Source organism: Podarcis pityusensis (assembly GCF_964106645.2).
Source record: "Podarcis pityusensis genome assembly, chromosome: 9".
NCBI classification, from domain to species: Eukaryota; Metazoa; Chordata; class Lepidosauria; order Squamata; family Lacertidae; genus Podarcis; species Podarcis pityusensis.
The window spans coordinates 57,003,566-57,016,632 of NC_138034.1; the positions used below are offsets into that span (position 1 = coordinate 57,003,566).

The window sequence follows — 13,067 nt, forward strand, 5'->3', positions numbered from 1 at the left end:
TTGTTGGAGTATGTATTTATTTTTTCTAACACAGTTATCAGTGGGGGGGGGGGGACAACTCCAGCCACTCACCTCTGAAGAATTAGGCATGTGGAGCGTTGGAGGAATAGCCAGGAACAAATTCCATTCATTTTTCCTAATGAAGAGGTCGTGATCCTGCAATGCCTTTACAGGAGAGCACCTTGTTTCCCCCCAAGTTATGACATTAGCTGCAAATCCTACTGCCGTGAAGAAAATCAGTTGCATCAAAGGTATGGGATTGCTTCTGTTAGCTTCAGCTGCTGTGCTAAATATTTTTTACCAATTTATGAGGGAAGGCAATTAGTTTCTTCTAGATTATAAGGTACAAAGCTATATGTGGTGTGTTTAAAGATCTTTCCCCAAAAATCTGACACTTTACTGATAATTATGGCAATGCTAGACTAACCCTGAAGAGTAAAATGGAATATTCTGTGTGGGAACAGCTGACCAGATACCTTAGTGGGTCTGCAATTGCCAGGAGAGTTTTGCACAGCCAGACAACCAATAAACAAAATTATCAGCACAATAAAACTGCTTAAGTAGTACCAACCCCAGCCCTCCAAACAAAATTAAACCACTTCTCATCCCCATCACTACAACTTAACAGGAGTACTTTGACCTTCACACCTAGGAATGGTGTTGTAAGGAATAGCTTGGCAGCAGCCCCATTGCCAACCATTTGGGCCCTGGCAGAACAACCTCAGAATCATAGAGTTGGAAGGGACACCAACAAGGCAGGAATCTCAACTAAAGCATCCCTGACCGATGGCTATCCAACCTCTGCTTAAAAACTTCCAATGGAGGAGAGCCCACCACCTCCCAAGAGATACCATTCCAAACAGCTCTTAACATCAGGAAGAACCTTCTGATGGTGAGTTTCTTTTAACTTGAATCCCTGGGTTTAGGCCCTATCTTCCAGAGCAGGGGAAAAGAAGCTTGCTTCATCTTCCATGTGACAGTCCATTAGATACTTGAAGATGGCTATCATAGCTCCTCTCAGCCTCCTCTTTTCCAGGCTAAACATACCCAGCTCCCTCAACAGTTCCTCATAAGGCTTGGTTTCCAAGCCCTTGATCATCTTGGTTGCCGCCCAGCTTGTCAATATTCTTCTGAAATTGTAGTCTCGAGAACTGGACCCAATACTCCAGGTGTGGTCTGACCAAGGCAGAACGGGGTGGTACTATTACGTCCCTTGATCGGGATACTATACTTTTATTGATGCAGCCTAAAATAGCACCATAATCATAATAATGATCACTTATCTGCATCTAGGGTGGTAAAACATTTTTGAGATGATGTCAAGAGTGTGGCAGAAAAACTACACTCAGTCTGTGCATATGTGTGTGTGTATGGTTCAGGATTAGAGGAAATAGATTTGTCAATGGTGTTTGGTCATCCTTGTAATCCTCTGCAGATGCTCCCAATAAATCCAGTCTCTCCCTAATGGTTTCTACCCATCACAAAACTAAATTCAGTGTGGTAGCTTTGTGAGTGATTCTATGCACAGTAGATACTTTAACTACAGAAGGGGGAGGTAAACCCCAGCAACTTCTCAGCTGCAAATACTGAATTATTTAAATCTATTTACATGCCATATTGCTCATTGCCCAGAATGCAAGTCTACCATTAATGGGGCCCATGACTACCCAAAAATCACACTATGTCAAAACCATGAGGTTGTAAAAAGGGTAATTAGAAGGTGAGACAGAGAGGAGGCTCTTTCGAGTCCTGATGTTGTCCTGTCCTCTCCTGGCCCAATTGAGTGATGTCTGTGTGAACACATTCCTACTTCCACCACATTTCAGGATGAGATCATTTAAAAGCACCAGTGTGAACCATGTTTATTTCCACTGAAAGCCACCTACTGGCTTTCAGAAGAGCAAATTTACAACTTGGGATTTTACCCTCTCCCAAATCAGAACTGTCTCCAACTGCACACAATTTTTTTTAAAAAAAGATAAGCAAACATTTACGAACACATAGGTTAACAACCCAAGTCCTTTCAAACACAGTGCTGATTAAACAAACCACAAAACGAAAAGGAGTACTAGCCTAAGGGTGCAATCCTAAATAACGATGGGCAAATCTGTCAATTTCAGGATTTTCTCAGAATCTCATTTCCCCCCAGTCTTAAATCCAGTTCCCTATATTTCCACATCAAATAGGTCAGTAGTTTAGTGTGCATTTCTCCTTGCACGTTTTATATCCAGTTTTGCCTACAAAACAGTTTTGTCGCAAACAATTTTCTCCATTATACTGCAATTTTTCTATGACACTAATATAAACTTTATATGCATTTACATTATCTGGTTGGAGAACTGCCTTGCGACATTCAGAGAAGTGTGAATTTCAAAGGATGGCTGTGTTTTGGTTCACATTGTTTCAGGAAGTGCAAATCTGTGACCTGATTCAAATGTCTTCCTCCATCCTTAACCACATAACTAGGGACTAAGTCCTAATGAACACAGTAGGATTTACTTTCAAGTAAGTACATATGCACAGCATTGTTCTTCATCTTGCAAACAGTACATTAAAAAAGCCTGGGGTTAGTATAATACATGGAAAATATTTATGAACACACAATTCTATCTCTTTTGTACAGCATGCATTAGCATATTTCCATCCATTATCCTAACTCCAATATTTTTTGTTTTTCAGTTAAACCACACAACAGCATCCAGCTAAATCTTCTGCTCATGTCCCATTAAAATGAGCAGGAATTGTCCGGGAACTGGTGCAAGGTTTCAGTTTGGGTTGTATTAATGTTTATTTGTGCTACCTTAGCATGGAACACTACTGCACTTTAAAAAATGGGTTCCACTAAAGGCAGGATTACAACTGAAATAATAAATAATCATTATTTTTACTGTGCAGATTTTAAAAACGCCTGGGAGAACCACAGACCTTTCTGTTTCTTGCCTTAAGAAACAGTGTGTGTTTGCAGTGTTTTTAATGTCAACGCCAGAGTGATACTGGCCCCCAGGGAAAAATCAGATAATTGGAACTCCTGTGGTCTTTTTCTTTGGTTAAAAGTAGCTGGAGGTGGGTGGTGGGGAAGACTGGGAATGGGGTTGTGATATTTAAGAAAGGAAAATCCCCCCCTTTCCCCCTGAATCATGTCCTTTACTTAAATTGCTGCTGTTACATCTCTAATGCTGCTATGAAGCAAGAAAAGACAAGGACAAGTGCCCCCCTTCCAATCCCTTCCCATGGGTAAAAGGAGCTTCATGGCTGAGGAACAGTGATTTAAGTTGCAGAAATGAGGTGCGAGAAATGGGTTAAGCCCTCTCTGTTCCTTCACTGTAGCCCCAATCCAAAGTGCCTGCCCCCAGGTGTTTTTAAAACCAAACAAAGGGACTCAGGAAGATCTGCACATGGCCACACAACGCATCTAACTGGACCCTCAATGAATGCCTAGAATTGCATCAATTTGTATGATTTCCTTAACTTGTCACATAAAAAAGGGTTTCTTTAAATATATGTAAATATGTAAACACAGTGAACACGCACTCAAGATTCTGGGCCTCTTGAAGTTGACAGTAAAGTTTTCATGGGCTCAAGTATCACAGATTCAGGCCCTAAGCCAGCACGGCAGTACGTGTAAAAGCCAACATCAGCCACGGTTGGGGTCAAATGAAAGATCAGGCGCCTGTTTCAAAACCAGCTTTCCGAGGAGTCGGGCTGATCACTGAAAACTTTCTTGCACATGTTGGAGTTCTCTTGGTGAAGGGGATATTCGGAACCAGCCAGCAGCCTCACTTTTCCTTTCCGGGAGGTATAAGATTCTCCTGATGGTAGACTTTCATATTTAATTAAGTATCTCCTGCAAAATAATAATAATAATATTGCATTATATATTGTAACTCGGTTGGCATAAAGTATCTATCCTATGAGTAGTAGTTCTTACTGATAAGCCCAACTGCACATTTTTGTGGCAAAATCTCTTCCCACCCAGCATATTCTAAAGATATTTAGAAGCCAATTTTCAGGATTTCACCAGGGTTGGTAGAAGCCTCCAGACCCACCAGCCTCTGAATCCACTTCCTGACACCCTTCCTAAGCCAACCCTCCCTAAGTCTAGTTACAGTACAGTGGTACCTCGGTTTATGAAGAGTCCTGTTTATGAACTATTCAGTTTACAAACTTCACAAAACCAGAAGTAGTGTTCCAGTTTGCGGAATTTACATCGGTCTACAAACTGAAGCTAAATGGTAGAAGGGCACCAGCGGCGGGAGGCCTCATTAGGGAAAGCTTGCCTCGGTTTAAGAATGGATTTGGTTTAAGAACGGACTTCAGGAACAGATTAAGTTCTTAAACCGAGGTACCACTGTACACTGTTAACATTAGGACAAATAGCTCCCCCTGCTTCCTACCTGGAAGGACTTTCAATTTTGTCCATCTGCAAGCAAACTAAAAACGGATATTGTGAAAACTGCACTGTAGAGACAAAGTCCAGAGTTGTTTCGGCTTCAACACTGCTTTCCATGCCAGCCTTGACAAAGAGTGCATCCACAACAATGTTGCCGACTATCACCACAGCTCCCCTGCAAGAAGAGATTAAGATAAACCAGGACGTCATATATTAGATAACATTCCAGCACCCAAAGAACAGGAGCATCCCTCCCGTCCGTAAGGCCACCACATCATGCCACCTCCCCAACGTCTCTGTATCACTGGCTCCTAGTGGTAGGAAAAAAACATCTTAGGACATCCCAAGACAAGTAAATATGCCTAAACAGCAGGGAGGGAGTACTCGACATGTGGCTGCAGTTCCAATTCAATTGCCACATCGAATTCCACTCTGAATCTCAATTTGATAAAGCCATCCTCAAATCCCACAGATAGTCTGAGAAACTCCTCTTACCAATATGGCAACGAATGAAATCCAGTTTTACATAGAAGGGCTGTCAATATCTTCCCCACAACCTCAACAAAGCCTAACCTTGAGCACCTTTTGGGGGAAGTGGAAGAACTTTGCGTAAGCATGGTGATTGCCCTTCTACATTTGCAGCAAAATCCTATGACAGTCAAAGTCTGCTCAGAAAAAATGAGTGTTAAATGGGACTGACTGACTGACTTCCAGGTAAGTTTGATAAGGATTACAACTGCATCGTTGCCAGCATAGTTTTTGAAACCAGTTAGACAAAAACAGTCCCCCCCCCAAAGAAAGAAACATGAATATTTCTGTCTAAAACAGGGATTCAGTTCATATTGCTAAGTATTTTAAGATTTCCACGCTTTCATCAGATTTAAAATTCCCTATGTTGACAAAATCATTTGATGCGTTTCCTTTAAGCATGTCTGGAGTTAGGTCATCTCACCGGTTTTTAACATTGGTTTTGGATTCTCTGTACCAAAGGCTGAATTCCATTCCTCCAGAAATATCAATGGCCAGGCCTCCCTGGAATTCCGTGCTGCAAACCAGCCCAGACTGTAGCTGAATTACCTAGATGCAAAATGGTGCACAATGAACATTTCTTGTTTTATTCAATATATGACCAATATTTAAAATCTGTTCTTAACTGGTTTTATTGTGATATTGCTTACTTGTTTGTGAATTAGGTTCTTCTTTATTGTTGAATTATTGTTACCTGGATTGGGCATTATTTAAGCTTACATCATTACTGTTTTAGCATGAGTTTAAGAGCAGAATGTGAAGGAATGGAAATATTTTAAAGACCTGTCTTGATTTTCTTGACTTAGCTTCAGAAACAGGGTGAAGTGATGGGGCTAAAGTCAAGGGCATATTTAACCTACAGATTTAAATAGATTTTACGGTCCTTGTCTACACTGCATTTAAGAAGAAGAAGAAGAAGAGTTTGGATTTGATATCCCGCCTTTCACTCCCCTTCAGGAGTCTCAAAGCGGCCAACATTCTCCTTTCCCTTCCTCCCCCACAACAAACACTCTGTGGGGTGAGTGGGGCTGAGAGACTTCAAAGAAGTGTGACTGGCCCAAGGTCACCCAGCAGCTGCATGTGGAGGAGCGGAGACGCAAACCCGGTTACCCAGATTACGAGACTACCGCTCTTAACCACTACACCGCACTGGCTCTCATAGGAGACATAGGAGAATTCTCCACAGGCTTCCTGACAATCTTCTTCCCCCTGACCTGCTGCAGGAACACCAACAGCTTTTAAGAAAGATCAGCTTCTGGCACAGAAATCCCATACAGAACAGGAAAAGTTATGTAAGAAAGGTACATCAGCTACCAACTACCATTCACAAATTCCAATCATCTGGTTGTGAAAGTCTTGCACTGCCAGCTAAATACAGAAGTAACCATAGATAAGGCTGGCAGCGTGAGACCACCACACCAGGAGTTGCCTTAGGGACACCTTTCAGACCAAAATGCATCTCTTGGGAATGCTGTTAATGCTGTGCGGAAAGTGAGACATTTTAAAAAACAAGCATGTATCTCCACTCAATTCAGCCTCTTCAGCCAGTTCAGCATTTCTTGCAGGAAGCTGCCCAGAATGGCTGAGGCAACCCAGTCAGATGGGTGGCATAATAAAATTATTATTATTATTAAGTTTCCAATCCAGAAAATTCAAGCCCCATTTGCATGAGATTATCTGAATGCCTGCAAAACTTGAGGTTGCTAATCACAAGACTCTCTCTATGCCATGGGTAGGCAAACTAAGGCCCAGGGGCCGGATCTGGCCCAATCGCCTTCTCAATCCGGCCCACAGACGGTCCAGGAATCAGCATGTTTTTACATGAGTAGAATGTGTGCTTTTTATTTAAAATGCATCTCTGAGTTATTTGTGGGGCATAGGAATTCGTTCATATTTTTTTCCCAGAATATAGTCCAGCCCCCCACAAGGTCTGAGGGACAATGGAACGGCCCCCAGCTGAAAAAGTTTGCTGACCCCTGCATGCCTTCTAGAGGAAGTTGGGATGACACAAAAAAGAAACCACTTCTCTCCAGTATTAGGCCACCTGCAGCAAGAATTTGTGCAAAAGAGCTGTTGCAAGAAGTGCCAAATGGTTTTCTGCAGAATTTGGTTGGAGATACAGCTTTATGGGCAGGCAGGAGGAGATAGTTGCATTCACAGAGTTTTCTGCCAAGGCTGAGGCTCACAGCTGTCAGAATCTTTTACAGCTGGACTGGAAGTCCATCGCACTGAGTCAATTTTGGAAGTGATAATAGCTCAGGGTCAGAGCAAGTCATTTCATTTGAATGCTGATAGACAGCCAAGATTTTAAAGTTCACAGGACTTGGAAATCAGATTAACTTTAAATATAGCCATACTACATGGCCTGAGACAAGGCATGATGTGTCCAGATCCGATGCACAATTTACGCTGAAGTAAGACCCATCAAAATGGAAGGTGTATAAAATGGGAGAAGCAGATGGCACTGAAAAGAGCACTTTTTCCCACTGCCCTTTGCTTTGTTAAAATAATAATAATAATGGGGGAAAGGCTAGGTTTTTTATTGTAATTCAGCAAGACAGATTTTTAAAGATGCTTTAAATAATAGCAAATCTGCACATTGGGCTCATTTGCTTTTAGAGCTTGTGTTTTTCTGCTTTATTCTATTTTTATCCTGCACACCACTCCCATGGCTTCATGCTATGAGGTGATTTATAAATTTGTAAAATATAAGCAAATAAATGTGACTTCACGTTACTAGCCATGGAGCTGCTCTAGTCCTGGGGAAAGGGCAGAGATTCCTCTTTCTTTTATGTGTGTGTATGTTGGGGGTAGGGCTTGCTCCTGTGACCCCCCCTCCTATTTAATCCTTACACTAGCCCTGTGAGGTACGTTGAGCTGGAAAAGAGTGTCTGACCCAAGATCACCCAGGGAGCTTCATGGTTAAATGGGGATATGAACCTGGCTTGCCCTAGTCCTTGTCTGATACTCGATAGAACCATACTGGGTAATGGTGGCTCTCTGTACATTTCTAAACAAACATATGAATCTTAGTCTAGATTCATAACTCCATCTGATTTTCAATTACACTTAGTTGCAGCAACGGGATTTATATCAAAAAGGGAGATTTAAAGTACTCATTCATATGAGATTTTAATGAAATACAATCAAATGCTACAGGAAACTGTTGCCATGGGTTGAAAAATACCTGACATTTCCCCATGACTACATGCACTTCGGAATATGCAATCATATGGTGAATAAGAAATAAAACACTGGGGGGAAAACAGCAATACATAAAATGGTGTATTGTGTTACGTCACATCTAAGCACAGTTATAAAAAATGTGGCTTGTTTCTTGTTTTTGTGAAACTATGAATGTCAGTGATTTCTCCCCTTGATGAGGTTTAAGCATTTGAGCTTAGCATTTGTCAGTTGGTTGCATGTAGACTCTGAATAACTTAATGGGAGGATAGCATCTCCCACTTCCTGCCAATGGGAATATAGACGGCTCATCCACACTTCCACTTTCTGCTGTTTTCCCTGGGAAAACCCACAGAACTGGAGCAAATGTCAATTCCCCACCCCCCTCTCACACTCCCGTTGGCTTTGCTTCAATTTAGCACTAAAGAGCAGATTTTCTAGAGGAAAGCAATAGGCCAAAGGCAAAACCACTCGGACCCCTGCCTAGAAAGAATGAGACAAGCGGAAAACTACTTGGACCCATTCTTCCTAAGCAAGGGACAAGCAGAAGTGTGGACAAGCCCACAGCAACCCTATTGGAGCTAGTGTGGTGTAGTGGTTAAGAGCGGTAGACTCGTAATCTGGTGAACTGGGTTCGATTCCCTGCTCCTCCACATGCAGCTGCTGGGTGACCTTGGGCTAGTCACACTTCTCTGAAGTCTCTCAGCCTCACTCACCTCACAGAGTGTTTGTTATGGGGGAGGAAGGGAAAGGAGAATGTTAGCCGCTTTGAGACTCCTTCGGGTAGTGATAAAGTGGGATATCAAATCCAAACTCTATGCTTGTCTACTCAGAAGCAATTCTTATCAAGCTCAATGGAATTTGCTCCAAAATAGCAAATCCTGCACAGGATTGCAGTCAAAATTAATTAATGCAGTTCTGGTTGTTCTTACTTGTGATCTCCCCGTAAGTGCATGTCAAATGGGGAGTAAAGGATATTATCTATGCACGGAAGCTATTTAATTGCCCGGTATGCAGAACTCACCTGTGAGTAATCCATCAGAAGGATGAGTCCTTTCACCACACTTATGGGGTCTCCAGTGGCTGAGAACATTTTAGACATGAGATCGCCATACCCTTGGAAAAAGGTAACGGGTCTAAGCTGAACATCGAACATGAGCGCTGACACACCAGCGAAGGACTCTAGATTTTCTTCACCTTCATCAGCAGATGCAGCTATAATGGATTCTAGGCCCTGAGCCTCAATCACCACCTAAAAGGAGATAGGAGCACACAGCTTGCATGATGAATGATGACCACTTGCAGGCAAGCACATGCCATCCATACCTCTTTAAAGTCCACAAGGTAGCTGCAGAATTTGCCACCAGACCATGCCCTGCTTTTATATCTAGGTGTCCAAAAGAGAGGCATGGCATGGCTCCTTTTAGGTCAGAGTTGCACAGAAAGTTTTATCAATGTGGCTTTTTCATCCAAGGGTGTGAAAAACTGCAGCTGCTGAAATTCCTTCTTCTGCACAACTATTAGATGGAATAGGCCTGTTCTCCTTTGCATCTGGACACTTGCTGTCTAGACTGGTTCACATGTAATGCTAAATCATCATGGTTCAATGCTACTGGGTGAGCCCTCAGAAAGTCAGAGCATAGTACAGAGGACGCTCGGGTTGCGACCATGATCCGTGCAGGATGCACATTTGCAACCCGCAGCATTCGCTACCCACAGTGGTGCATCTGCGCACGCGTGGGTTGCAATTTAGCACTTCTGTGCATGTGCGACCGCCAAAACCTGGAAGTAACCCGTTCCAGTACTTCTGGGTTTCAGCAGGTCCGTAACCCAAAAAAACATAACCTGAAGCGTCTGTAACCTGAGGTATGACTGTACACCTCCACTGTGACCAGAGGAAAGCTGCCAAGATGACTGCCGATTTTCCTTGAATGTCATCTTAGTGTTATATACAAATCTGGAATTCTGGATTAAAAATAACTCTGTTCAATAATGCAAACTGATAACTCATAGTTTGAAGTTGTCTTAGTTTGAAATTGATTAGAACAGGATTCCTGGTTTGTTTGGACAGTAAGGATTTGAGGAAATTGAATGCCATCATAGGAGGGCGGGGGAGAACTAAGCAGGAGGAGGAGAAGGCAGGGAAGGAACATGCAAGCCAGGCATTGGGCTTGGGCTTGTGGAGGTTCATCCACTTAGGGCTACACTGTGGTTTAGTATTACATATAAACACAGCCTCTGTAAGAACATAGGAAGAGTCTTGTTGGATCAGACAAAAGGGCCATCTATTCCTGTACAGTGGATGCTCGGGTTGCGAACGTGATCCGTGTGGGAGGCACATTCGCAACCCGCAGCGCCGTGTCTGCGCATGCGCGGGTTGCGCTTCTGCGCTTCTGCGCATGCGCCAAGTGCGATTTAGCACTTCTGTGCATGCACAACCGCCAAAACCTGGAAGTAATCCGTTCCAGTACTTCTGGGTTTCAGAGGTCCATAACCTGAAAGAGCGCAACCTGAAGCATCTGTAACCCAAGGTATGACTGTATTGTCCAACCAGAAGACTGTGGGAATTTCACAAGCAGGATATGAGTGCAACAACACTCTCCCACTGTCATCAAAAAAACAAAAGCTCAAACAAAAATGGTAGTGCTACTTCTATAACAAACACTCTTAAGGGAGACACCGTAGCTGAGTGCATGCAGAATGTCCCAGGTTTATTCTCTTGCATCTCTGATTAGGAGGCTGATAAGGAAGACCTCTGCCTGAAACCCTGGAAAGGCTCTGCCAGTCACAACAGAGGATACTGACCTAGCCAACAGTCTGACCCCAAACTATAAGGCAGCTTCTTACATTTCCATTTGAGGGGCTCAACCCACCAGCTGCTACAGCACATTGGTTCACAGTATGGTATAATGGAGCGACCACATTATGTCCAAGCTGCACACTTATACTTTTTTGCTGAGTTATTACTCTAGTAGTGCATGGGACTTACCTGGTTGGCATGAAGTTGAGCGTATTTATTGAAAAGAAAGATATTCAGGTTACTTCTTCTTAAGATTCCAGAGCCAGAGTAGAGTATGTCAAGGCTATAGATGGATGACACATCCGGAGAACCTTGATTAAACAGAGAGACAAGTTGTAAGGATTTCTGGTGAAACTGAGTGTCAATAAATGTAATTAAAACCTACTATCTAGTTTGTTAGTCGCTTACGTGTTAGGTAACCCGAGAAAGCTGAGGAAGAACCTGTTTTCGCAAATCGGTCGTAGTTATGAATGGAGATATCCTTCAGAGCTTTGCGGATCATTTTGCTGAAACACAAAAAAGTGTCCTTAACCATCAGAAAATTAAATATCTTCTACAAATGGCAACATGCAGCAAATGGGAAGGTTTGTGTTGCTTGAGTAGTGTAATCAAAAGACCACAACCAGAAGATAAAAATGCTATTATTATATTGGCCTACAAATTGCAAAAGGTCTTAAGACAAAAGTTGCTGAAATCACTGATGATTCTGTAAAGTTCTAATCACTACATAAGAACCACTGGAGGAAATTGTTAGATGAAGTTGCTTATTTATGTAAGAAATTCACTGGTTAAAAGAACAGTAAAGGAATAACAATTATAGGAATATTCAGATGTGGTGAGGAGGCTTGAGGGAGGCAGCGAATGTGGCATTGCCACAAGGGCTCTAGGCCAGTGTTTCCCAAACTTGGCCCTCCAGCTGTTTTGGGACTACAACTCCCATCATCCCTAGCTAACAAGACCAGTGGTCAGGGATGATGGGAACTGTAGTCCCAAAACAGCTGGAGGGCCGAGTTTGGGGATGCCTGCTCTAGGCCAAAGATCCTGGATTTTCTAGCATAATAATAAAAACAATAGAAATGAAAAATTAACATCTCAATGCATTTTTTGTTGTTTACCTATAAAGAGAACGATAATGAAATTATTTTAAACGTTAGATCTGCTGTCTTTCCCTTCTTTTAGGGAAAAAAACAACCAATCCATTAAATACCAGACAGATATTTTTGCCTCAATACTTTGCAGTTTCTTCTGAGTCCTCCCCCCCCCCCCCAGTCTAAAAAGGTGGATTTATACTGAACATGGTGGAAATGCTTCCAGTACAGCTCCCACCCCACCATATAGTGCTCTTGCCTTTGCCCTCAAACAACACTATGCACAGGCAAGTGGAGAAACATAAATAACAAATGAAACTTGATATACCTGGAAGGCATTTCAAAACGTAGAATGTCCTGGATTAGCGAAAGCATGTACTTATTCATTTCCAGAGGCAGCTCTCCAATAGAGAGCAGGAGGTTTTTTACTTCCATGAAGGAAGGATTGTTGCTGAAGATGATGGAAGCTGCTGTGGTGCGTACCGTCTTCTCGTGAACTTTATGGTTCTGGTGATAAATCCTGTTCATGGTTTTCTTCACCTAATGGGGACACAATCTAGTCAAGTTTCATCACCTGTACATAATTGGCAACATAACAAAAGCAGGAAAAGGAAGTATATCACCAATAAATAAGAACAGATCAGTGGGATAGCTTCTCAAGGAACAATATACCGTATTTTTCGCCCTATAGGACGCACTTTTTCCCCTCCAAAAATGAAGGGGAAATGTGTGTGCGTCCTATGGGGTGAATGCAGGCTTTCGCTGAAGCTTAGAGAGCGAGAGGAGTCGGTGCGCACCGAACCCTCTCGCTCTCCAGGCTTCAGGAAGCTCTGCGCAACGCTAGGGAGCCTGGTGCGAAGTCGCGCCGGTCTCCCAAGGATTGCGCAGAGCTGCCTGCATTCTGAAGCCTGGGGCACGCTGAAGAGCGCGCCCGGGCTTCACGCAGCTCTCCGCAAGCCTGGGGAGACTGGCGCAACTTCCCACCGGGCTCCCTAGGCTTGCGGATAGCAGGCTGTTCTCGGGGCTGGGGTCGGGGGAAGCCCGGGCTTCCCCCGCGCCAGCCCCGCGCCTGGGGAGG

General features: G+C 43.2%; 1 protein-coding gene across 2 annotated transcripts in view; it reads right to left on the reverse strand.

The window, feature by feature from the left end:
* Positions 1-1,836: 1,836 nt before the first annotated feature.
* MTTP (microsomal triglyceride transfer protein) overlaps positions 1,837-13,067 on the reverse strand; it is a 38,730-nt gene continuing 27,499 nt past the window's right edge. For both annotated transcript variants that reach the window (XM_081022191.1, XM_081022192.1), the window contains 7 exons: positions 12,318-12,529; positions 11,310-11,407; positions 11,091-11,212; positions 9,126-9,353; positions 5,343-5,467; positions 4,395-4,565; positions 1,837-3,844 (listed from right to left, as the gene is read on the reverse strand). In XM_081022191.1, the coding sequence (XP_080878317.1) occupies positions 3,676-3,844; positions 4,395-4,565; positions 5,343-5,467; positions 9,126-9,353; positions 11,091-11,212; positions 11,310-11,407; positions 12,318-12,529 (1,125 nt within the window). In that variant the 3' untranslated portion in view covers positions 1,837-3,675. The remainder of the gene's footprint in view (positions 3,845-4,394; positions 4,566-5,342; positions 5,468-9,125; positions 9,354-11,090; positions 11,213-11,309; positions 11,408-12,317; positions 12,530-13,067) is intronic.